General features: G+C 55.2%; 9 protein-coding genes across 9 annotated transcripts; 4 read left to right on the top strand and 5 right to left on the bottom strand.

Moving 5' to 3' along the window:
* Positions 1-1,455: 1,455 nt before the first annotated feature.
* On the top strand, positions 1,456-2,075 carry BU25DRAFT_156596 (uncharacterized protein). Its single transcript, XM_033700681.1, has one exon. It carries the CDS (start codon positions 1,487-1,489, stop codon positions 1,802-1,804), a length of 318 nt encoding a protein of 105 aa, XP_033558822.1. The 5' UTR covers positions 1,456-1,486; the 3' UTR covers positions 1,805-2,075.
* A 12-nt stretch (positions 2,076-2,087) lies between these two features.
* BU25DRAFT_493590 (multidrug efflux transporter AcrB transmembrane domain-containing protein) lies at positions 2,088-6,473 on the bottom strand. Its single transcript, XM_033711726.1, has 2 exons — positions 2,563-6,473; positions 2,088-2,497 (listed from the first exon to the last, which is right to left on the bottom strand). Exons 1-2 carry the CDS (start codon positions 6,166-6,168, stop codon positions 2,285-2,287), a joined length of 3,819 nt encoding a protein of 1,272 aa, XP_033558821.1. The 5' UTR covers positions 6,169-6,473; the 3' UTR covers positions 2,088-2,284.
* A 368-nt stretch (positions 6,474-6,841) lies between these two features.
* On the bottom strand, positions 6,842-10,317 carry BU25DRAFT_461139 (karyopherin Kap123; the record flags this gene model as incomplete). Its single annotated transcript, XM_033710417.1, has 3 exons — positions 6,842-7,724; positions 7,908-10,221; positions 10,272-10,317. 3 exons carry the CDS (start codon positions 10,315-10,317, stop codon positions 6,842-6,844), a joined length of 3,243 nt encoding a protein of 1,080 aa, XP_033558820.1.
* Positions 10,318-11,157: 840 nt separating this feature from the next.
* Positions 11,158-13,938, top strand: BU25DRAFT_398942 (uncharacterized protein). The gene is made up of 4 exons (XM_033704925.1): positions 11,158-11,312; positions 11,374-11,530; positions 11,583-11,694; positions 11,741-13,938. Exons 1-4 carry the CDS (start codon positions 11,304-11,306, stop codon positions 13,593-13,595), a joined length of 2,133 nt encoding a protein of 710 aa, XP_033558819.1. The 5' UTR covers positions 11,158-11,303; the 3' UTR covers positions 13,596-13,938.
* Positions 13,939-14,672: 734 nt separating this feature from the next.
* BU25DRAFT_450669 (uncharacterized protein) lies at positions 14,673-16,415 on the bottom strand. The gene is made up of 2 exons (XM_033709709.1): positions 16,082-16,415; positions 14,673-16,029 (listed from the first exon to the last, which is right to left on the bottom strand). The coding sequence occupies exons 1-2, from the start codon at positions 16,175-16,177 to the stop codon at positions 14,716-14,718; spliced, it is 1,410 nt and encodes a 469-aa protein (XP_033558818.1). The 5' UTR covers positions 16,178-16,415; the 3' UTR covers positions 14,673-14,715.
* Positions 16,416-16,806: 391 nt separating this feature from the next.
* BU25DRAFT_398939 (L-iditol 2-dehydrogenase) lies at positions 16,807-18,101 on the top strand (the record flags this gene model as incomplete). Its single annotated transcript, XM_033704924.1, has 3 exons — positions 16,807-17,643; positions 17,694-17,799; positions 17,846-18,101. 3 exons carry the CDS (start codon positions 16,807-16,809, stop codon positions 17,983-17,985), a joined length of 1,083 nt encoding a protein of 360 aa, XP_033558817.1. The 3' UTR covers positions 17,986-18,101.
* Positions 18,102-19,152: 1,051 nt separating this feature from the next.
* BU25DRAFT_424066 (uncharacterized protein) lies at positions 19,153-20,038 on the bottom strand (the record flags this gene model as incomplete). Its single annotated transcript, XM_033708253.1, has 2 exons — positions 19,153-19,487; positions 19,534-20,038. 2 exons carry the CDS (start codon positions 20,036-20,038, stop codon positions 19,153-19,155), a joined length of 840 nt encoding a protein of 279 aa, XP_033558816.1.
* A 1,614-nt stretch (positions 20,039-21,652) lies between these two features.
* Positions 21,653-22,561, bottom strand: BU25DRAFT_461134 (aldo-keto reductase-like protein; the record flags this gene model as incomplete). Its single annotated transcript, XM_033710416.1, has 1 exon — positions 21,653-22,561. The coding sequence occupies one exon, from the start codon at positions 22,559-22,561 to the stop codon at positions 21,653-21,655; it is 909 nt and encodes a 302-aa protein (XP_033558815.1).
* Positions 22,562-22,827: 266 nt separating this feature from the next.
* On the top strand, positions 22,828-23,883 carry BU25DRAFT_398935 (riboflavin kinase). Its single transcript, XM_033704923.1, has 2 exons — positions 22,828-23,045; positions 23,135-23,883. The coding sequence occupies exons 1-2, from the start codon at positions 22,929-22,931 to the stop codon at positions 23,804-23,806; spliced, it is 789 nt and encodes a 262-aa protein (XP_033558814.1). The 5' UTR covers positions 22,828-22,928; the 3' UTR covers positions 23,807-23,883.
* The last annotated feature ends 17 nt before the right edge of the window (positions 23,884-23,900 follow it).

Raw genomic sequence — 23,900 nt, 5'->3', positions numbered from 1 at the left:
ACAGTTAAAACGCGGTCTTTCTGCTTGTCAAACTGAATGTTCAACAGAAAGCACGCCCGACATTGCCCTGATACAGCATGCTGGAAAAGAAGTTTGTAGCGGAGTATCTCCTCATAAGAACAGCCCGTCGAACGGATTCCGTGTTCGCAGCAATAGAAGCCCATGATGGTATACGTTGGCTGTTCCATCTGCTCTCAGAGGATCTCATCGAGACGAGTCAGCACATCCAACGTCGATAATTCTATATATGCCATGTCAAATGCGCCTTTGGAGGGTCTTTATTTTCGAATACCTGCACCTCTATATCGAAGTGGTAGCTATGAGGTTGCTGAGCAAGATCTCTTCTTTAGTTGCTTCTGAGCTCATGCATCTGGACCTTGTGGTGCGTTTGCGGTAGTGCGCCTAATTGCAGGATTTCATGGAGGGAGATTCACTTGTTCTCAAGAATTTAGCAGGCAAAGTTTGGGAGTAAAAGTGTCCAGCGAGCCTGGAGTTTGGTATGATGCGCTCCCCTTCCTGCGCCCTCTCTTCACAACCCTTCAACACTGCCGCGCTGCAAATCCAGCCCACCTACCCTCAGGCCCGGATCGACATCTGTTTTGGCACGATTCTCTTACACATTATCTGTTGCCTCGGTCTGTTACTTCTCCTTGGCGTTGCAGTCAGTCGCTGTGCAAAAATTCAGCATCCAAATGCCTCTGTTATGGAATGCCACTACCCTTTGCAGGCAGGCACGGCGAAGCTCGAAGCCGAGTTCCCAGACATCAGGCTGGCTTTGCTGCTCTATAAGATGCTTCAGCTGTTGACCATCGTGGGACAGATCGACAAGGTCTACTAACCAGATGCAGAGACCCGCTTCGGCGTAACAGCAACAAGCATCTGATCGGCCATTCATACGTGCTGACACACGCCTTTAGCTTTCATGGGCCAGTCATGAACATCTTGCAAACAGCGGAAAAAGCAGAGTATGAGCACTTCGATCTAGGAAGCTGGACCACTTGCGATAGCCCCGAAGCGCGCAAGTTTCTGGTATCATATATAGAGACTAGGGATCGCATTATCCACTATGACGAACACTTTGTCTAAAGACCACAACCGAAGGACGATGAACTAACTGACCCGCAAGCTGCTTCGCAACCAAACCGCACGCGCGGGCACGAAGATGCTTATCGATGTTCCCAGTCTTGACGACACTTGGCGATTTCAGTACCTGCAGTTCTTTGCAAAGTTTGCAATGCGCGATGCTGAAGCGGGCGCTCGACCAGCGAAGATGTGGGCCAAGTTCTCTAATAATCTGCAAGAACTGCTGACGGCTGAGGGTGATCAGGTCATCCTGGGAAAGGCGGGACTCGAGTGCAAAAACTTGTGAGGGAATTGTCGAGGACGTGGTGCTGTTGCTGCTCAGATGCATGCGCTGTCGCTGTTGAGCGGAACCTACTTGAAATGCATTTCCAGTCAGACAAGGAATCCTGTAGAAACCTAGCAAATGGAAAATGGACTTGTCAAGAACACTGAACACGTAGTCTCCATTGCGATGGAAGACAATCCAACATCAAGCCCAACACCACCGCAGATCTCAATGTGCACGACTATCAGCACCGCCCACTCAATACCTACACCTCCAACCCCAACCCATAAACTCTCTCTCACCATACACCCTCCTCCTGACCACGCACCTCACAACCCAGCTCAGTACCACCACCACCCACCACACCTTCCTTCACTTCGCGAAAGCCATCGAGGCGAAGTTTTGATATTTCGTACAGCAGTGCATTTGAATGCCATACCGGGAATGCCGATTTAGGATGGGGAGAGGAAGGAAGCAGTTGGATGCAAGGCGGTGTAATGCAGAGTGTCAGTGGAATGGGTATATTTGTTCTTTGCGGCTGGGTCACTGACGTCAGGGAAGTATTAGTCGTCTTGATGTCTGTGTCCATGGTATGGCCTAACCCGTTTACACCAATACTCAAATCAATACGTCTTAAGACGGACCTTACTGCATTGGCAGCAGAACTCCCTGCACACTAGGTCTTGGTTCAGGTTTCGACCTCAAAATAAATGAGACGTTAAGGACTGCACTTCATGATGAGGGAGCGGCGATACGCTCAGAAGTGTCATTTATTTCTCTAAGCATTCTGTGGCAATAGTGATACACTCGGGTAGCCATGGTACCAAGTCCGAGGCTCTTAGATGGCAGATTCCATCACGCCGACGCAACCGCCTGCCTCCCCTTGACGAACACCAACCACCATAAGAAGAAAAACACTCAAACCGCACCAGACTCCTAATCATCGCTATCATACTCCTCATCATCATCGCCCAGCAGTGCAGGGTACTGCCGTCTCCTCAGATCCTGCTCCAGCCCACCCTCGCTCTCAGGGTCCACATACCCCTTCCCGCCGAACAGGCTGAGCAGCACGGGGAGCAGGATGAGCGCGTGTGTGGAGGCCCACAGGACGAGGGCGACCCAGACGCGGAAGTAGTATATTTCGAAGATCTGTGGCGTTTGTCAGTGTTTGTTTTGGAGCGAGGGGAAGGGCAGCGGGGAGAGGGGCAAAGTACCTTGCTACGAGTGAAGGCCAACACGCCGACACCTAGAATCTTCGTAATTGTGATCCCGCTAATGACGCTGCTGGCGACATTCACCATCGCAGTCCACGCACGCGCATCACGACCACGGAAACGGTGGCGAGGAGCACGTTCCATCGTAGCGCGGCTGGGGAACGTGAAAGCGCGCGCGATATGCGCTGTGAACTCGACACTGATGCCGACGCAAATAATAAGATTGACAAGCGAGACAGCGTTCAGTGATACGCCCATGACGGCCATGGAGCCAATGATAGCTGAGACGGTCATCGCAACAACGAGCGTGACGATGAGGGCGGTGGCGATGGAGCCGAGCAGGATGGTGGTGATGACGAGGACGGCAGCGAGTGCGGAGCCGATGAGGGCGCCAGCGAGGCGGACGATGGATGTGTATTGGTCGAAGAAGATGTAGAACTTAGAGTACGGGAAGACTTCGGTTTCAACATCCTTGGAGATCTCTTTGGCGATGCGGCGCGCCGCGGTGTACGCGGCGATAAAGTCGCTTTGTGAGCGGAGAGGCGTGTGGGCGGTACGGAAGTGGGAGGCCGGGATCGTGTTGTGTTTTGCGTCGATGACAAGAGCATCGGCATAAGCAGCTTTGCCGCCGAGAGGGCAGTCTTCTGTGGTCGGCGCCTCGATCCAGCGTTCGAGGTAGTCAATGAATTCCTCACCCTCTGGCATGCCGTAGAGGGTCATGTTCCACGCTGGCGTACGGTTGGCGAAGCAAGGCTTGCGTTTGTCAACACAGCACTTTTCGTTCTCGGGGTTCAGCCAGAGGAAGAAGTCGTCGAGCCAGCTAGCGGCAGGAGCCGCCAAGTACGACACCTCGGGTCGCTTGCGCTCAGCTTCCACGATATTCGCCAGACTACCCTGGTCGCAGGCAGAAAAACGACCACAAAGCTCCTTCTGTGGCCTTCTCTCGGTGACATTGAGCTCCTTGGTGACGAAGTAGACTGGTGGACCGACATCGAGGTAGTCGTACAGGTCGTTGAAGTATGGGATGAGGTAGGAGTCACTTGGCATAGCGATACGCTGATCAAGACCAAGCTCGACGGCAGGGAACAGAGCGACGCCGGCTGTGAAGATGCCAAAGAAGATTGCCAGGATGAAAACTTTGGTCTTCTTGCCTAGAATAGCTGGAGCGTAGGTCTTGCGAATGAAGCGCTGCAAAGCACCCTCTTCGCCAGCGCCAGCCTCGTTGAGATACCCAGGGTCCGCCTTGGATACTCGAAGGAAGGGGAAGCAGTCGGCGCGATTGGTCTCAACGCGTTGCTGGTTCAACGAGAGCACAGCGATGAACATTGTGACTTGAAGGATGGCGTTGATGAAGACTGCACCGGCGGCGTACGCAGCAAAATTGCGAACCGCAGGCATGCCCACTGCGCAGCCAAGAGCAAATGCAGTCGTCTCAGTCAGTGCGGACAGAAGAATCGACGGTCCCATGCGACCCAGAGCACGCGAGACACGCTCTGGAATGGAGCCTTCTGGATGGCTGATGTTGATGCGTTCAAACTCGTGTACGATGAGGAAGATGTTGTCGACACCGACAGCCAGGACAAGGAAAGGAATGACTTCGGCAATGATGAGGGTGACCTTGATGCCGGCAGCAGAGAACAGACCAACAGAAGCTGCAACAGACATGAGGACAATAAGGATGCCAACAGTTCCCAGCATGAACTTGGACTGCACGAGCGCATTTGCGGGGTTTCGGAGCACAGATTGTACTGTGAGTGTCGTTGAGCCGAGCGCGAGTGAGGCGTACAAGAACATGATAACGTAGCTCACCACGACGATCTTCGCATCGGTGTTGGTGCTCTTGTTAAGCTCCTGCTCAAGACTGACTTCAGTGGTGAAGCTCAAGCGCAGACCGCGGCTCTTGGCATCGTCTTGCACCAGCTTGAGGTAGTTCTTCATCTCGTCCTCAAAGTCCACCGCGCGCTGCAGCTCGGGCGTACCCTCGGCATGGTTATTGACGACCCATGTAACTACGAGCGCTTGGGCATCAAGAACGCTTTGGTTCACGCCGCCGAACAAGAGATGGGGGTCCAGAGGCTGCTGGAATTCAGGCAAGCACTGAGTGGGGTTGTCAACGCAGTCCAGCAGATCGTCCTGCCAGCTGCTGGGCGAGAGATTCGCGAAATCGGCTTGGAAGTAACCGGTCACCGACTGAACAACGCAAGCATCTTCAATCGGCTTGAAGCAAACCTGATCGAGGGTGACGCCGCTTTGGGAAGACTTGAGGCGGCGAATCTGATCTTCAACGCCGAACCACCAGTCAAGGGTTTCGTAACTCAGTACTGGCGCACCCTTGTGGGTGTCGTTGACCAGGAAAGCCTGTTCGGCTCGGAAGAAAGGACCGAACTTCTCGTCAAAGAATGCCTTCTCCTGTGCAGCTGCTGAGTCTGGCGCAACCCACAGACGGACAGGGTCAGTCTCGATTGCGAAACGCAACCAGCCCAAGCTCATTAACCCTACGACAACGACGCTGGTGACGATGGTAATGACAGGGAACCTCGCACAGACGTAGCCGAGTCTGCTAAAGAGGCGGTCGCACCATGTGTTGACGAAATAGTGTTTCGTGGGCCGGTCGAGCATGCTAACGTTGTGAACGATGTCGCCCTCATCCTCGTCGTCGCTAGGTTCGAGGTCCTGCAGCAGGCGAAGGCGCTCGTTTTTCTGTTGCGAGTGTTTCTGATATGCGACGTGTCCGGCGACAGCAGTGCACAAGAGAGCGAGGAAGACAGAGTAGACGATGATGACAGCGAAAGAGAGACAAGGCAACAGGCCAACGTAGCACTGCTTGACCCCTGTCACTTCAGGAAGCTCAGTGCAGGAAGCGCCGCAGTCGAGACAGGCACACCTGTACAGCTCGTCGTCGGTGTCGCATGGGTGCGCATGCTTGTTCATGGCCTCCATGTCAGGGAACTCGGCGTCGTCCGGGCGAGGGAAGTCCATCTGGAAGGGGGACCCAAGAAACTTCTTGTCACCAAGGAACTTCAGAAACTGAGTGTAGTTCTTCGCTCCGCCGCCGATGAAGTCCATAGCCTTGCCGTTTGTTGCGCCAAACTTGACGTCCTTGCAGCTGTCGTAGAATGTCCCCGCGTACTCGTCCGAGACAAGGTGGGTCAACTGGGTGACCAGAAACTTGGATCCCTTCGGCACCGTGTCGGTCACGTTGATGAACAGCGACTGGTCGGGCGAGCAAGTGAATGTGCAGAACATGTTGTAGAAGTTCTCCTTGCAAGCTGGACAGGCGTTGATGATGGGCGTAGCGCGGTCCAGGTTCGTTTTGAGGGCGTCCAGCTGCTCTGCCTCACAGCAGACGTCTGTATCCGCCCACTGCTCGCCGCAGATGTCGACCAGCTGCTTCCTGACGTCGTCTGTCGGTGCCTTTGCTGGGCCGTTATCCGGACAGGGCAGGTCGGAGCCAAAGAAGCTCTGCTTGCCGCACTGCCCTCTTATTGCGCACCGTCCCTTCTCGTGCTTGGTCGTGAGGTCGGGTCCTGCCAGCGCCGAGCCGGCCAGTATGGAGAGTAATCCCACTGTTATCGCCCGCCATCCTGCTGAGCACCGTTGTGCCATCTTGTAGCGTCGCCCAGCGGAGAAAATCTTTCGGCGCTGTCAAGGAATCCGAGCCGCGCGCAATCGTTTGGCTACAGTGGCAGTATCGATGGCAGACGCGCACGTCTACGCGTGCATGCGATGTAGTCGAGGGAAGCCGAGGTGGCGCAGAGCTTGGAGCTCTAGTGAGCTGGGAGCGCTAGTGATCTTGCGAGGTACTCAGCCAGGAGCGTGACTGGCAGTGATAGATGTGGGGCTGTGCACAGCTATGGAAGTGCAACCGAACAGCTGCACCGTGACCGTAGGACGATGTTAGTGGTAGCAATGCGGAGGCGAGGCGTGAGGCAGCTGTTTGTCTCACGCACGTACGCGACGTCACAGCTCGGCTAGCCGCCAGGAACAGGCAGGGTCGACAGTCACGTGGAGAAGGCCTAGCTCTAGAATACCATCAGAACACCGTCAGAACACCATCCCCAGCCACGCCTTTTCAACATTTCCATGTCACATTCGCACCAGATTGTAGTAGATCGCTTCATGTGCATGCCTTCCGGCGTCTAATGTCATTCAAGATCCTATCTAGGTCGTAAATCCGTGGTATCAATGTGCCCTTGTACCACCAGGGTCATTATCATCATCTACAAGTGTCTTGCGACGGGTATCCATCCTTTTTGCTCCATGCCGTTCATCAAACATTCTACTTGCGCAGGTACTGGACAAGCTCGGTAAGCTGCGCGCGTGTCTCGTCCTCCAATTGATCCTCGGAGCTCAACGCCTGCTCGAAGATGGGCATCAAAGTGGGGGTGAGCTGCTGTACGGTGGGGTCGTTCCTCTGGTACAGCTTCACAATCATGCCGAAGACAGGCTTGTTCTCCTCGTAATCCTCGCGAAGAGGCAGGAGCTGGACGAGGCGAGGTAGCACCTCAGAGACGGGGAGCCTGTCCGTGTGCTTGGAGATGAATCGGCTGACACATCCGGCTGTGTTGTCCAGAAGACGTGCCTGGTCCTGAGCGTCGAGAAGGGGTTCAATCTTGGAGAAGATGGTGGGAAGGTTCTTGACGATCTCGTCGTCGTTGGTGGTCTTCTCGCACAAAAGTCCCATACCGTAGACAGCGTTGGACTTGGTCTCCGGGTCCTCGTCCGACAGACGGTGGAGCAGGAGCTTGAGCAGACCAGTGGAGTACTGAGTGCAGCCCTCGCCCATGTTGCCAACGCACTCAGCGATGGTACCGACAGCGGCGCTGCGCTCGGTGGACTCCTGGCTGCTGGCGTACTTCATGATTGGCTTCTCGAACATCTTCCAGAGCTCGGCGAACTGGCCACCAAGGGCAACAGCAAGGCAAGTAACAACCTCCATGGCGGTCTCAATGACCAACCAGTCGTACTCGGAGGACTCATCGAGGTCGATCTCCTCGCCCTCGTCACCAAGGTCCTGCTGGCAGGGGTGGCGCTTGGTGATGACAGCTAGCAGCTGCTGGCACATGTCGGGAACCACAGTGCCGTTCTCGGTCATCAAGACGGCAGGACCGCAGAGCTTGAGAGTGGCAGCGACATCGCGGTTGATGTCAGTGACAGTGCCCCTAATTGTTGTCAGTGACGGTCTTCAACAAAGACAAAAGTTCGATAAAGATGTAGTGAAGAGCTCAGACGTGATATCGCTTTCACCTCAAGTGCATTTTGCATCGGAGTGAGCTGGGTTTAACGAAGGTTGTGTCATCTTTGCAGGGGACAGGAAAAGTAGAAAAGAAAAAAGGAGTACGTACCGGTCCATCTCATCCTGCCAGGTGGCCATGGTGGCGGTCATGACAAGGTTGCCGAGCTTCTTCAGCTCCGCAGGGGGCTCGACCTTGAGAGGAAGGCCAGGCGACCACTTGGCCATACCGTCGCCCTCGGCCATGCCGAAGAGGCAGGCAAAAGTGCGCCAGAGTGTGCCAAGCGCAGCCTTGCGGATGCCCTCGTAGGAGTGGTCGACCAGCTCCAGAAGCTTGGTGACGGTCTGCTCGAGGTAGGGGATGTACTCGCGACGGGTGTGGGTGATGATGTCGCCAAAGACCTCAGCGGCGATCTCCTTCTCCATGGCAACAGCAGTGACACCCTCGAGATCATCCCAGTCGTCGTCATCGACCATGGCGTCGTTCAGGTCCTCGAAGTCGTCATCATCATCTTCGCCAGCAGACATGACCTTGACCTTCTGGCCCTCGATGATGACCTCCTGGCCAACAAGCTCGCTGGCGTGCTCACCAAGCTCAACGTCAGTGCCTGTCTCGTCCTGATCAAGGCACTCGTTGAGGCCCTTGATAGCACCGGGGAGGTACTTGGCAAAGCCCTCCTCGTACACCTTGGCCATGGTGCTCCAGAGGATGTAGCTGGTCTCGCGCAGACGAGGGTGGTCGAGGTGCAGAGCCTCCTCAGATGCCTCCATCAGAGGCAGAACGTAGGGCTCGAAAGGCTCAGGGCCAACAGCCGAGGCCATCTTGCCCATGGAGTCGCATGTGACACCACGGAGGTCCAACTCATCCTGGCTGTCCTTGATCCTGACGTAGGGAGACAGCTCGTTCATGGTCTGTTGGAAGAAAGGCAAGAAAGCCTTCTCAGCGGCAGAAGCAATAGAGCCAACAGCACCAATGGCGGCGCTCTTAGCCTTCAGATCCTCGTGGTGGAAGAGCTTGCTGAAGCGGGGAACCAGCTCAGGAACGTACTTGCCCGCATCTTCGGGGTCGAGGCCCTCAATGAGAGAGTCAACGGCGTGGCAGGTTCCACGGACGATGGAGAGAGTGCGCTCGTCATCAGCGCTGGGTGCATTCTGGACGGCAAGATCGAAGTTCTTGATCATAGCAGGAATGAGCTTGGCATGCTCCTTGCCAACATCCTCAGCCAAGTCATCGGCCAAGCGGGCAATACCGTTGAGCGCAGCAGCGCGGACCTTGAGCTCGGGGTCTTCGAGGAGGTGGTAGACCATAGGCAAGATCTCGTGAAGCTGAGTAGCGATGAAGTCAGGGGCGCCCTCAACGCACATACCGAGCGCGAGGATTCCGGCCTGGCGGTAGTCGGGGTTCTGAGAGGAGAAGTAGTTGCCAAGGTTCTTGAGGAGAGGGATGACGACCTGGCTGGGAGGCAGGCTGGAGGCAAGGATGTCGAGCAGTCCCAGGGCGGAGCGAGCGGGTGTGACATCCTCGTCCTCGCTGGAAAGGTCACCAAGCTCGGTGACGATGTGCAGAGCCTTCAGTGTGAGCTCCTCGCCAATCTTGAGAGCCTGAACCTTGAGCTTCCTGTAGCGGACGCACTGCATAAGGAACGCAAGCGACTGGGAACGGTAGTCGTCCTCAACCTCAGTGGAGGCGGAGAGCTCGAGCATGAACCTGACGAGATCGCCAAAGTGCTTCTGGAGCAGAGCAGACTCGCAGCCGAGCAGAGTCTGGAAGACCTCGAAGGCCTGCATGGCGTGTTCCTCGTCGCCCTCATCGACGGTCTGCTTCAGGACAGCAACCATGGCGGGGATGGCCTGCTGGAACGCAGTGAGAGACTTGGCGTCCTCGTCAGGCTCAAGAAGCATAGCCATGCGGCTCAAGCCGATCATGGTGTTGATTCTGACATCGGCGCTCTCTGGGTCCTGGATGGTCTTGCTGAACAGGCTGTAGAGGTCAGACGACTTGCCGGGGAAAGCGTCGCCGGTCTGCTCGAGTGTTGTCCAGATGATGAAAGTTCCGACCTCCCTGTGGCGTGCGGTACCGCTGGTGGCGGCCTGGTGCAGGTGGCCAGGCAGGTCAGCCCACTGTCCATCCTCGAAATCCTGGGCAGCGATCGCAGCGACGACACGAGCAGCAGAGTGCCTGGTCAGCTGGACCTCCTCGTTGAGTGTGAACTGCAGCAGCTGGTTGCGGAGGGAGGCCTTCTGGTCATCGGGCAGCGCAGCCCAGTGCTTGACAACAAGCTTCCTGGCCTCGACGGCGGCAAGCTGCTTCAAGCCTTTGTCGGGGTGCCCGCAGAGGACCTGGAGCAGGGCATTGAGAGAGGCAGGCGAGTTGTAGTAGTTCTTGTTCAGAGCAGCCGTGGCATTCTTGACAACATCGGTGTCAGCTAGAAAATGTTAGTTGCAGGACCCGAACCTTGGAAGTGCGGACGCTTACGCTGCAGCAGGCTCTGGAGCAGCTGAACAAACTGTTGCTCGTCCATGGCGGTGCTTTTACAGTGGTAAAACGTAGAAGCAGGCCTGAGGAAGGATCAGTCGCAGTGCAGCGAAAGATCAGAAATTTATGGCAGCGCTCTGTTGTCCTGCGGGGTGCAAATAATTTTGAGCCCGGAGAGGGTCCAACGCTACTCGCCCAGAGTGGAATAGCGCGCTTCACGCCTCGAGCCTCTGTGCCGACTCCGCTCTTTATTGGCCGGCCCCAGTCGCGTGCATGTCGAGGCTCGCTACAGCTTCGAGGTGCGCGATAACCGTTCTGCCTGGTGCCCGAGTCTTGTGAGGGGTTGAGGAAAGTGGAAGCTACAGAGAAGTCGCATAGAATGAAACAAAGTCGCTCAGAATGGAACAAGAAGTCGCTCAGAATGGAAAAGAAATCGAGAAGACGCTGATGGCCCGTGGTTCAGTCATGACAAGTGATATGGCAGTTGTTCTGAGGCTCAACGCGTCTTCACGCGAGCTTCGAAGGTGCTGAGTATGGCTCCATGACTGCGAGGCCATGTTGATGCATTATTCGGCGTCGAAGCGGGTTCTACAGAATCGTGTGTACACGGTGCAGACGAGACGAGACGAGGTTTCGAGCTTCCAGAGGGTGATGGGGTGGGTGACTATGAATCCGTGTTGGAGCAACGGATGGAGACGGCCATGAAGGAGCTCCAGACGGATGGACGAGGAAGAGGATCCTCGATAGCAAGTCTTAAAGGATGAAGAAGGGTGTCGCGAGTACAAGTCACTTTGTCGATGAAAGCCAGACGCGCTAGTTTTATGGGTCCGTGCTGCGCAACCCTCATGTTTGCACGAAACGACAGCGAACGCTCCTTCACCGTCGCCATCACCTCCTAATAATCGAAGAGGCACTATCATCCCTCCTCTTCACCGCAAACCACAGAGACTCCCTTCCTGCGTATTTTATCGTATCCCCCGCCGCCCCGCAACGCTATACCTGGCCTCTTCGCAGCACCTCGACTCCAACTCTATGGCTTCGGTACGTCCAGAGCTCACACCACTGCCTAGCCCCTCTTCCACCATGTACTGACTGCCTCCAGCAAGCTCCCAACCAGCCGCGCCCCTACCCCGGCAACTACCTCCCCAATGGTGGCGCTCCCTCAGGCCCTGCGCCCGGAGCTGTCCCGCTGCTCCCGAACCAGGGCCGCGTGATCCAGCAGGGAAGCGTACGAGTGCTCTGCATTGCTGACGTACGAGGTGAGGATGCCATTCGGCGCTTCGAACTGAGCGTTGGGACTGATTGTTGTAGGAAACTTGCAGTCACTGAACCAGCTTGCGGCGGACGCCCGCGCGAACTACATCATCCACACTGGTGACTTCGGCTTCTACGACGACCGCTCGCTCGACCGCATCGCCGACAAGTACGTACACACATATCCCACGTGAAGAGGAGGCTAACTGGCGCAGGACACTCAAGCACGTTGCGCAGTACTCGCCCCTGTTGTCTGACAGCGTCAAGCGCTCCATCGCGCAAGCGCCACCACAGCCACCAATCAAAGAGCGCTTCCAGAGAGAACACCTGCCCCTCTCAGAGCTGCCCCTGTTCCTCAACAAGACATACACACTGAACGTCCCCGTCTACACAGTATGGGGCGCCTGCGAGGACGTTCAGGTACTGGAGAAGCTGCGATCTGGCGAGTACAAGATCGACAACCTGCACATCATCGATGAGGCGCACTCGCGGCTGCTAGATGTCGGCGGTGTGAAGCTGCGTCTGCTCGGTCTGGGTGGTGCCGTTGTCATGCACAAGCTGTTCGACAATGGCGAGGGCAGGACGACGATTGCGGGTGGCCAGGGTACCATGTGGACGACGCTTCTGCAGATGGGCGAGCTGGTCGACACCGCGAACCGCGTCTACGATCCGACCGAAACCCGCATCTTCGTCACCCACGCTTCGCCTGCACGTGAGGGTTTGCTGAACCAGCTGTCTGTCACGCTGAAGGCAGATTTCTCCGTGTCTGCTGGCCTCCACTTCCGCTACGGAAGCTCTTACAACGAGTTCAGCGTCAACCCCACTCTGGACCACTACCGCGGCAAGCTTGCCGCATCCAAGGCTTCTTTCAACGACGTTTGGGATACAGTCAAGTCGGAGGTTGAGCCTGCTATCGCCGACAGCGACTCGCAGCAGCGCCTCCTCAACCTGGCCCTCGAGATCGTCAACAAGATGCCCACTGTCGCCAACGGCGGCAACCCTTTTGGTGGCCCCGCCCCCGGACCCCAGAGCGGCATCATCGACGAGAGCGCTTTCAAGAACATGTGGAACTTCAACCTTGCTGACGCTGCCTACGGATGGCTTGTCCTCGACATCGACAACGGCAGGATTGGCACCGAGATGCGCGCGCAAGGTTTCAACTTCGCTCACCGCGGCGGAAAGGTCGTGCCTCCTGGCCAGGCCGGACAGCCTGCTCCCGCTGCTGGTACCTCTGCTACTCCTGCTGCCCCTAGCCCCGCTCCTGGCCCATCACCTGCTCAGGGTCGTCCTGCTAACGCACCAGCAAACGTTCCCCAGCAGCCCCGCCCCGCTGTCGCCACCCCACCAGTCCCCCAACAGAACAAGGCAGCTCAGCCAACACGTACCGGACCCTCTCCCGCACCTGCTGCGCCCAAGGAGCCCAAGGCTGCCACGCCCCAGCCCACTACCTCGAACAGCGCGCCCGCGAACGCCGCTGAGAAGGCCATCTCCAGCGAAGTCAAGTCGAACGGGACGACGGCACCTGAGAAGGGCCCCGCGTCGCCCGCTCCTCGTGAGCCTGTAGAGCGCAAGGAGAGCAAGGGACTGTTCATCACGGGTGTCAAGGATGAGGAGGAGGCCAAGGGTCTTCTCGCGGAGGAGGATAGGCCCAAGATCGAGAAGCTGGAGAAGATCAAGCACTTCTTCGTCGCCCACTTCAACTCGCCCACCGAGATGCAGGCTGCTCTCGGCCGTGTTCAAGCAGACGTTAAGAACGCCCGGGGTGGCCCTGACAAGCCCAGCGTCAAGATCTACAACGAGCGCGGTAATACTCCCAGGTACGGTGCCGGCAGCTGGCAAGCAAGCAGCCGCGGTGGACCTGCTGGCACTGGCGGCTACAGGAGTGGTGGCGCCTCGGACAGCGAGGGTGGTCGTGGCGGACGTGGAGGCCGTGGCGGTCGCGGCGGTGCCTTCCGCGGCAGTGAGCGTGGCGACCGCGGTGGTGGTCGTGGTCGTGGTGGAAGGGGTGGATACCGAGGTGGAGCGGGTGAGGGTGGAGCTGCACCAGCAGCGACGGGAGGCGAGTCATGAGCCCGTGGCCACCTTCCCAACCCTTCCCTCCATCTCTGATACCCCTTCTCCGGATATGCTGACGCGTTGGACAGAGCGGGACTGGAACCGCAAACCTGTTCGCGCTTAGCGAAGTTTTGTTTCTGACGGCGAGCTTCCCACACTTCGCCTTAGCGGGCGCTGGGTGTGTTTTCTTCCTTCGTTTCTCATGGTGGGTGCGGGTTATCAGTGTTTACGGCGCTTTCTGATCAGCATTTTCCGCTGAAATGATAGATGGTCTGCGCTTTTGTTTAGGGTTGGATCAGCATGGGATGAGGATCATGTCTTGTCAGAGTATGTATGTAATCGTATGATACCGAAAAGCTATATTTGCTGCTTGCTGCCTCATTTGTCGTTCATTTCTTGAATTACTGACATGTCACTCAGTACGACTAGCCCACATACACTATCTTGCTTGATTTTCCGATGCGTCCACTTTTGCAGGTACTCCATAATAGAACAAATTACGACATATTTCATCCACCGCGTCACATAAGATCATTGTCCATGTAACCCAGACGCTACACTTCTTCTCGCGTTGCACTATCCTTCCCTGCTCTCTTTCTCACACAGCATCCGCCCCCGCTCCTGCTCCTCCTCCAACTCCTTCACCAACGTTTCGATCGCATAGTCGACCCCATGCTCAGGCAGCCAGAACGGATAGCACGGACGTCGCAACGGCGGCCTGGGATGACATCAACCCAAAGAGGAGAGGATCCATGGTATTGTTTGAGGTAGCGGCGGGAGCAGTAGGGATGGAAGATGATGGCAGGGTGAGGAGTCGGTCGAGGTACAGTCGTTGCTTTTCTTCAAGGTGAGAGAGTACGGGGGACAGGGCCAAAGAGTCGCATTCGGCATGTCGTATACCTGGGGTTGTCAAGATCGTGAAAGGTGAGTCCGGGTAAGCAAATCCTGGTCACACACGCTTTCTCTCTACTAGTTGCTTCACATACCAGCTACTGGACGGCTCGCCAAAGATAGGTTCGGTGGCGTAGTGTGACGCATATGCTTAGGCCTCACGTCTATCAGGTCATGGCTTTTCAACTGAGTGTTGTTATTGATGATGAATGCATGATCACAAGGCTACCAGCCCCGACGGATCCTACTCGTCGTCCGCCCAACTCTGACCCTTCTTCATCGGCTCCAGACCAAACGACTCGATTTTCTTGACACCCGGTCTCTGCGGTGCCTCCTCAGTCTTGACCTTTGGTTCCGCAGGCTCAAGTTCCTTCTTGAGCTCGGGTTCGCTCTTCCTGATGTCTTCGTTCTTGTTCTCGCCTTTGCCCTTGATGGAGAACTCTTTGATCTTGGGCGCAGATTCGTTCTGTTCTGCTGGCTTGGAAGAGGGCAGCTCGGGAAAGTCGGTTGCTGTCGGTGGGCGTTGGGTTTGCTTGCCTCCTCTTCCTTCATGGCTTCGACCCTCGTGGCCGCGGGATTCGTGAAAGTCACCCCGTCCTCCTCGTCCTCCCCTTCCACCTCTCCCTCTGCCTCGGCCACGGTACGATCCCGAATCACCGCCATCGTCGAACAACTCCCTCCCCTCAGGAGCACCCCTCGGCGCTGACACACCGCCATATGCACCCCTTGTCGCACCCCGTCTCCGCTCCTCACCCGTCCCATCAAACCCATCCTCCTTCTCCAAATCCCACTCCCTGCCTCCCTGCGCATTCAACTTCCTCTGCCTATTCCGCTCTCTTTCGCCCATCATCTGCTGCCGGTCCTTGCGCTCCGCTTTCTGCTTTTCGGCTGCCAGCTTCTTGCGCTCAGTTTCCTGCTGCTTGAGCACGGCCTCGCGCGCTTCGGCAGCGGCTGCATCTGCCTCCGCGCGCGCGTGTGCACTTGCTAGGGCTTCATTCTTGCTGCGCATTGAAGCGAGTTTGGCGCTCAGCTCGGCTTCGGTGAGGCGCGTGCGCTTTGAGCCGCCGGTGAGGGTGCGGTCGCCGTGGACAGAGGCGGTGGAGGGTTTTGAAGGGCCGGTGGGTGCATCAGACGGGGGTTCGTTGGAATTGGTTGTAGGTTCTGCTGGTGCTGGTGAATCTTTTGCGGCTTCAGCCTCCTTCGCTGCCTGTTCTTCAAGCCTGATATCGCCGACCGGTCCACCGCGACCACGCCCTCCTCTTCCGCGCCCGCGTCCTTCACCGCGGCCTCTTCCTCTCCCGCGACCTCCACGGTCGGCGTTTCGTGGCTCTCGCGGCGCTTTGGGCGCGAGGTGTGCTTGCGGCGCGCTTGGTGGAGCGGGTTCCTCTGGCGCAGGGACAAATTCGGGTGCTTCTGCCCCAAGAGTGCTGCTCTGCTCTACGACGGGCTGAGAGATGGGCGTTATGTCATCGTCGAAGAAGAGGTCGTCGGTGCCGGCGGTTTGGGCGAAGGGGTCTATGGAGGGGCCGCTGTAGCTGTCGTAGGAGGCATTGATGGGCTGGGTGTATAAGTTCTCTGAGCAGCATCGCAGATAGTAAGGGTCTGTTTACCGGTGGTGCTGGTGCTGCCTCTTGTTGCGCGCACGCTTCAGTTGTAGGCTTCGGCACTTCCTCCTCACCCTGGGGCGCCCATCGAGATTTAAGCATACTCAACAGATAGAATGACTAATGCGACTAACAGCACGATACAAAAGATAGAGCAATGTGTAGCGATGCTAAGAATCGGGGTTGTGAAGCCTTGTATGAGAGATGTGTTCAACTGCATCATCTATCAACCGGTCACTGCCTTCTAATTGGCCGGTAGCGAGGGCGGTGATAGAAGCTCCCCCGCAGTGGATTTGCGACTCCCCCATCACATCCAACTCACGGACCTCAATTCTAACCACAAGAGACCTCGATACTTACTTGATGGTCGTTCTCGATGTACCGATGAAGTCAGTGACATCAATCTCATCTAGCGTGTTGTATTGCATATGTTAGCACACAACCGCCACCATTCAGCTTCCTCGACGGTGACCGTTCAGGATTACTTTGATCAGCTTGCAGCAGTGCGGAGAAGCCAGGATGCCTACTGGACGCCCCTCGCTCTCCCCATCATACGCTCACGTGAACTTCAATAAATAAAGAGTGATACGATGTAATCTAGAGCAACTGCTGACACCTTAGGTTCGAGTCAGTTATCAACTTTCTACTCCGTCTTCAACCGTCCACACGCACATCAACTACAACTCCCATCATTGACACTGACATACTGGTCAGCTCACAACAGCAACACCATGAAAGCAGCACAATACTTCGGCCCCCACGACATCCGTGTCGTTGACGTACCCACACCAGAACCTGAAGAGCATGAAGCCCTCGTCGCCATAGAATGGTGCGGCATATGCGGCAGTGACCTACACGAATACCTCCACGGCCCAACGTCCTGCCCACCCCCCTCACGCCCCCATCCAGCAACGCACTCCCACATCCCCGTGACCATGGGCCACGAGTTCACTGGCCGCATCATCAGCGCCCCAGCCTCCTCAAATCTCTCCTCAGGAACGCCCGTGATCACCGACCCACGCATATTCTGCCGTTCCTGCTCGCGGTGTAAATATGGCCACACCCACGGCTGCACAACACTCGGCTTCAAAGGGCTCTCCGGCACCGGCGGCGGGTTCTCAGAAACCATCGCCGTCGACGCTAGGATGTGCCACGCTCTGCCTGAAGACGTGGATCTGAGTCTTGCAGCGCTGATCGAACCGCTTGCTGTCGCGTGGCACGCGATTGCCACCGCTGGTCTGCAAGACTGGGGTGGGAAGAGCGTGCTCGTTGTTGGCGGTGGGCCGGTGGGCGTCACGGTTTGCATTGTGTTGAGGGCTTTTGGGTGTGGGAATATTATTGTGTCGGAGCCTACGACTGTGAGGGCTGCTCAGAATGAAAAGGTTGCTGATGTTGTCTTGAACCCCCTTCACGACTCCATCGGGGAGAGGTGCCGCTCACTAACGGGTGGTGAGGGCGTAGATGTAGTATTCGACTGTGCGGGAAGTCAGAAGGGGTTTGAGGCGGGTATGGATGCGGTGAGATATCGAGGGTTGTATATGAATATTGCGGCGTGGTTTGGGTCGCCTGCAAGTATTGGCAATACAGGTTGTTATCAAACAATATTAACACTGTGTAGATGCAGATTCCGTTCTTTCCGTTCTTACTGAAGGAGGTCACTATCAAATGCTGTCTCGCATACAACGACGAGGAGTTCAAGGACGTTGTGGAAGCTTTTGTAGCCGGTAAGTAGGATTTACGTATCCAGACTTGTGGCTGACAGCTCTGAAGGCAGGTTTAAAGGTCTCGAAACCATGATCACGAGCAAGATCCACATCGATGATATTGTGGAAAAGGGATTTGACGAATCCGTCGCGAATAGAGACCAGCATGTCAAGATTCTGGTTACGCCGCATAAAGTGAAGGCCTAATCATTGCACGACATTCCAGCCAATTCGCACCTAGTAATCTACCATCTTACTGCACCAACCGAAGAGCGTATTCCTAAGTCTCTACGAATATGACGTACTTACTCATACCTACTGACACAGAGCAACCTACCCGGTGCCACCCGTCTATCCCAGAACCGACACTGCCCCCCTCCATTCTCTCCGCGGCCTATACCTTCCAAAAACCGGAAACCCAAAGCCCGCCAGCTTCGCACGGAAGCTTTGCAGAGCGTAGGCACAGATCGCGTACCCAAATCATATTGAACCATGTGTCTGCAATGTTAGGTCACATTCCAGCGGGGGACATCGGTAACATATAGGCTGATCGTGTGTTTGATGGTGAAGAGTGAAGGAGTGTCTGCAGGGCGAACTTGAGCTCATGACTGGCGGCGAAACAAAGTTCGTGACCAAGAGAAGTACTGAAATCAACGTGTGGAAGCGGGATCTGCAGATCGACACTGTTGGCTTTGCCCTAGTATTGCATCGTGATGCCCGAAGACAGCAGCCAGTTCGATGCCAAAGCTGACCACAGATCGTGCATTTGTCCTGGCAGGCTTTGAAAGACTCGTGAGAGACCCCTTCGTTGATCAAGCGACATGTGGCTCAGAGGGCTCGGGTAGTGCTGGCGGGGGCAACAGTGGGTAGCAGATGTTGGAAAATGGCTTGGGGGACTCCAGTCGCCGGATCCACTCCGGGGTATGATAGCGAGACAAGAACCGGGTAATGAAGTATAGGGAGACTCCAGCGGTCAGACAAACGAGGCTTGAACTGTATGTAGACACGTTGATCCGCGCTTGGGATGAAAATGGAGTGGAAAGTAGGAACCTTCTGTCAACTTGAGATTGCGTGAGTTTAGTCTCCGCATAGGAAGCGTTTATATAAGCGTAGGGAATGACTGTAAAGGCGCGAAATGTAATGAAAGTTGACCACACCAAAACGAGCAGCATCTGAAATGTATTGTAAGTTCACAGCGCAGGTTCTCTCTCTAGATCGTTGAGCAATCCTTCGCTCTTACCGTTCGATCGGCAGGACCAAAAGGGGAGAAAAGTGTGCACACCTGCTCGAGTACTGCAATGCGCTCTGCCGATCTGAAGCGACTGTCAGACTCAGCTTAGTTATACAGAAGCGTCCTCCTCGCCCCGTGGTATCTCAGTCTGCATGTTCAGCTTGCAAATCTTTGCCCTTCTTAGCTTGCGTCTCCATGTTCTTCTGGGCCTTCGCCGCCTCAATTTCCTCCTGCTTCTTGGCTCGCTTTGCTTCAAGCAGCTTTTTCATTTTCTCAGCCGTGCGGTCTGCGGCTGCCATCTCTTCGGCCACGGCTGGGGCCTCTGCAGCTCGTCGGTCAAGCAGCTCTTGTGGCCTCTGAGTATGTTCTGGGATACCCTTCGTCTGTTCGCGGGACGATGCCAAAAAAACTGGCAATTCTGCCGCGCTCTGGATACTGGAGCTGGTTGTTGGTGAAGTCGTCATCTTCACTTTCGTGCCTTGGATCGGTCAACAGGCCGCGCATGGCTGGGGAAGACTACCTACTTCTAAGAAACATCCGCGCATCTAGCATTGATATGATCGCGAACCCGCAATCTTTCGGCAGTGAAGAGCTGTCTCCAGACCTTAAAGACGTGATTGCCCGTGGTGGTGTCGGCAATCGGTGTGGTCGCTCTCGTGGGTGGCCATCTTGGCAGTGTAGCGGAAGAATGGTATAAGTGGAAGTGTAAAGAAGATCCAGAGAGCTTCTATGAAAAGAAGCTGGCTTCGTGACGTGCAAGGTTTTCGCCAGCAAGCGCGCTCTGGGCGGCGCACTGAAGGACACTTTCTGTAACGGTGTATAAAGCCTTCTGAACTCTAGGGTTAAGAAGGTCGGCCTTCTTGACCACAAGTCTCCAACTTCCTCTTCGCTCGAGTCCAGGTTGGCGAGGGATGAAAGTACGCCCCCGTGCTCTTGTGGTGAAAATAGAAATTGCTTTACTGTATGATGAGCGAAGGAGACGGTGCTTTCTTCTTCGTTGTTTACGGCAAGGTTACGGCAGGCGCTCATCTATCTTCCACCAATGTCTCTGGGTATGCGATCTGTGTGCACATAGGTGTCTGTTGGTTAAGGACAACGGCCTCCATGAGCTCTCCCAAACTGAAATGGCCTGCGTGCGTCAAAGACCCAACGGAAAACTGCGCGCGTCGTTCCAAGCTTAGCTTCGCCTCCAGCGCCGTCGTGCATTCTGCGTATGACTCTCAGAAAGATTTCGCTTAGGATCTTCGGCAGGCCTGCAAGTGCGATGCGAATAGCCTCTTTTGCCAAGACCTCCTTGATATCGATGAACTGAAAGTTAGTCCACAGAAACCTGTGAGTCTAATCAGCACAAGTACGTTATTTATAACTGAACATAGGGCGTGCCAATTGTATCCAGACCAACATGTCAGCTAAGCCCAAGACTAGGGTGGCACTACGTGGAAAAAGCATTCCGCTTAATTAGCAAACCCTCTGTCGAGAAGCAGAAAAAGGCAAACACAAGCCCAATTTTGTAGGAGGTATTTGGTGCTAATTTGCAGGCTGTCTGCGACCTAAGAGAGGCTGTGAGGACTACAAAAGGCCTTGTACAGAAAGAATCCGCTAGGAAGGCAAAATGCTGCTTCGAGTGGTGCTGTCCCGAAACTGAGAGGACGTAATAGATTGGACGTGAACTTACATGCCCTTGACTCCATTGGCAATGGTTTGAATGACTTCGAATTTTAGTGTCGGATCGGTGACGAGAGGATGTGCCGCTTCAATCAGCTCGACTTGATTTCGATGAACGTAGCGATGTCAGCGTCGATGTTCTCTTGGCGCGTGTACGATATTCCATGGTTTTGAAGCGCTTTCTTCACGCGAAACTCCTCCATACGACATGTAATCGAGACTTTGACCACAAGATCCGACTGTTGAAGTAGCATCTCGATGAGCTTTGGGGTATTACTCTAGTCCTCTAGGCTCAATGCGTCCACGTCATCGAGGATTATAGACGTGGTGCCAAACGTCTTCAGTGTGCTGGCCAGATAACGCATGCGGGCAGCCACATTCGGTTTAGGTTGACCTTGTCCAAAAGGATAGCTGAAAGTATCGCCGAAGTGGTCCAAAGGTAGATGTTCCAAGGCTTGTTGGGTCAAGGAGGCCATGATGTGCACTGAGTCCAGAGGTGCATGGTCTGCATAATCGAAATAGTAATAAGATATTATCTCGTTGTTGGCAGTGACTATCCTGTCCAGTAGACTGTTCCTGAGGTTCGCTGCAAGAACAGATTTCCCGGATCTGAGAATACCATAACAACAGAGGTATGTCGATTTCGGGGACGTGAACCACGAGACATACTCTGGGGAATCTTGTGGCCAATCGCATGTCCCAGGATGCCTAGTGTTGCATAGCTGTACTGCTTGCTCAGATAATTCATGGTGGGCAGGCTCAGTGTGATATGCGAGTCTCGCAGCCCCAACCAATCATACCCCAACAGGCCATGCGGGGTGCAACAATCACCTTTCAATTTGGATTACAGCTGCCCAAGGTCTCGTGCTATGTGGTTTCACTGCCACAAGGCTGAAAACTGCAGTCAAGCTGATTTTCAACTCAGTGATCCCCACGATAGAACGAACAAGAATGCAGGGCGGGTACGTCTTAAAACCACTAGAAGTGGCCAGGCTCTACCAGAGCACACATTCCCTCGCGAGCCTGGATCCATTGCCGCGGGTTCGAAGTCGCCCAGTCGCGCACTTTCTGAATACCTTCAAGATCCTCTTGCATATGCACCGCAGACGTAGTCCCGTTGAGCACTTCAACACCAAGGTCCATTACAAGCGCATACAATGCGGTCGGTACCGAAACCTGTGCAGCCTGTGCCAGCTCAACGACAGGCTTTGACTTGAGCAGCTTGGGATTGCCTGTCAACGTCCAGAACGACTGATACATAATGCCATGCTCTCTGCAGAACGCTCGTAGTGGACTATCATATTGAGTCTGTGCATAGAAACGGTTTTGAACGACTGAAGGCTTGACTGTTGATGTGTTGTAGATCTCCCGCAGGACGGGAAGTGTGACGTTCGAGATGCCGAGTGCTTTGATTTGGTGCGGTACGTAGGTCTCCAGCAACCTCCAGGCTTGGAGTGTCTGCTCCAGCGTTGGTAATGGTGAATGCAGAAGCAGACAGTCGAGGTACGATCCTTCCTCTGCCTGCGTTGGCCGCAAGTTCTTGAGTGATGAAGCGACTGAGGTGTGTATTTGAGTCCCCAGCGGCGCATTTGGATCGTATGGCATTTTGTTCAGATCCTGTCCGGCTGGCGTGGTGTATTTCGTCTGCACATAGACACCTTCTCGTGACACCGTTCCTTCGCTGTACGCCTCCCGCAGCGCCTCGCCCACTAGGTGTTCCTGGTAGTGCTTGGGCTGTGCAGCTGTGTCGACACGTCGAAAGCCTTGCTTGATCGCATCTTTGACTAAAACCTTCGTTTGATCCTTCTTCCAAGCTGTGCCATAGGTAAACGCCGGCTTGTCATCGGCCAAGCGTGAATGAGAATTGAATGGTGATGCAGATGCCATGTTGCAAGCGGTTGTGCGACAAGGTGTCCAGGAGGTATTCACAGAATCGCGAGGAGTGAAGCGAAGAATGAAGGGAGGTGTTCGACGCATGAAAGATATGACAAAATCAACTAGGATGATGATTGTTTATAAGTTGAGCACGTGGTGAGGCTCAAAGAAGGCACATCCTGACGTAACCTCCGAGCTCCGAATTCAGGGTCCAGTCTGCCCCACCAATCCCGCGATGCCGTGATTGAGAAAGTGCTGCAAAGCTTACCCATCAACATCTCGACTCACATTCTGCGATTCTACTACACAACGCCCCCAGAATTTTATCCACTGTCTTATTCTACCTTCACAGTCACCACATACTCCAAATCGAGGCACAATGGTCCGCCCCACAGGCCCCCGCGATCCCATCGCCGGCCCAAATACCCCACAACCACCATTCCCCCTCAAGCTTCGCGGGCCAGTAATCAAGGGCTTCGGGCGAGGAAGTAAGGAGGTAATGCAATACCAAAACACTTACTTTACCTTCCTTCACGCTCACCCACCCCACCAAACCCCTTTCAAACGTAGACTAACACCCTCCAGCTAGGCATCCCCACAGCCAACATCCCGCTCTCCGGGCTCTCCATAAACGGGCACTCCGACCTTGACTCCGGAATCTACTATGGCTTTTGCACGCTGGACCACTCCACGATCCCCTCCGCCACAACCTCTTCCACCGTCCCCTCTGCCACCGACGACAATTCCGTCCCTAGCAAATCCTCCTCCCACGCGGTGCAAGACCTCGAATACACGGCTTCCACACCCACCACCAGCCGCTCTCTCGTGTACCCCACCGTTCTCAGCATCGGATATAATCCGTACTACAAAAATACCACACGTTCAATCGAAATTCATATCCTGGCGAACTTCGAGAAGGACTTTTACGGCGCGGAGCTGAGTCTGGTGATTCTGGGGTTCATAAGACCGGAATACGATTACGTGAGCAAGGATGCGCTGGTCGAGGATATTCGCGAGGATATCAGGGTCGCGCAGAGGAGTTTGGCACGAGAGGCGTATCAAAGTTGTAAGGAGGATGCGTGGTTGAAGGGTGAGGGTGGGGAGGAAGTTGGGCAAGTGACAGGCCAGAGTGACGGAAAGACGAACGGAAGGGATAGCGTGGAGGGAGACAAGGATGATGAGAGGGAGAATGTCAGGCTTGTGCCGGGGGATCAGGGGCAGAAGGATGAGGTGGCTGTTAGTGCGATGCCGAGCTAGAGGGTGACTTGGGCGATATGCAGGGGATGGATTATAGATAGACGAAATCATGACATAAAGCACCCGTAGCCTCAATGAAGCAATGCGAGTATAT

The sequence above is a fragment of the Macroventuria anomochaeta genome, assembly GCF_010093625.1.
Source record: "Macroventuria anomochaeta strain CBS 525.71 unplaced genomic scaffold BU25scaffold_30, whole genome shotgun sequence".
In the NCBI taxonomy this organism is placed as follows: Eukaryota; Fungi; Ascomycota; class Dothideomycetes; order Pleosporales; family Didymellaceae; genus Macroventuria; species Macroventuria anomochaeta.
Note: the sequence above shows the minus strand (reverse complement) of the source record. Positions and strands in the feature narration are given on the sequence as shown.

Bases quoted from the DNA above. Each gene is read 5' to 3' on its own strand.
- BU25DRAFT_156596 (XM_033700681.1), top strand. From the start codon at position 1,487: ATGGAAAATGGACTTGTCAAGAACACTGAACACGTAGTCTCCATTGCG.
- BU25DRAFT_493590 (XM_033711726.1), bottom strand. From the start codon at position 6,168: ATGGCACAACGGTGCTCAGCAGGATGGCGGGCGATAACAGTGGGATTA. The intron at 2,498-2,562 runs GTACTTTGCCCC...CAAACGCCACAG, and splicing joins TGGCCTTCACTCGTAGCAAG to ATCTTCGAAATATACTACTT.
- BU25DRAFT_398942 (XM_033704925.1), top strand. The intron at 11,531-11,582 runs GTGAGGATGCCA...TGATTGTTGTAG, and splicing joins CTGCATTGCTGACGTACGAG to GAAACTTGCAGTCACTGAAC. The intron at 11,695-11,740 runs GTACGTACACAC...TAACTGGCGCAG, and splicing joins CTCGACCGCATCGCCGACAA to GACACTCAAGCACGTTGCGC.
- BU25DRAFT_450669 (XM_033709709.1), bottom strand. From the start codon at position 16,177: ATGCTTAAATCTCGATGGGCGCCCCAGGGTGAGGAGGAAGTGCCGAAG. The intron at 16,030-16,081 runs GTAAACAGACCC...TTATACACCCAG, and splicing joins AGGCAGCACCAGCACCACCG to CCCATCAATGCCTCCTACGA.
- BU25DRAFT_398935 (XM_033704923.1), top strand. From the start codon at position 22,929: ATGGTCCGCCCCACAGGCCCCCGCGATCCCATCGCCGGCCCAAATACC. The intron at 23,046-23,134 runs GTAATGCAATAC...AACACCCTCCAG, and splicing joins TCGGGCGAGGAAGTAAGGAG to CTAGGCATCCCCACAGCCAA.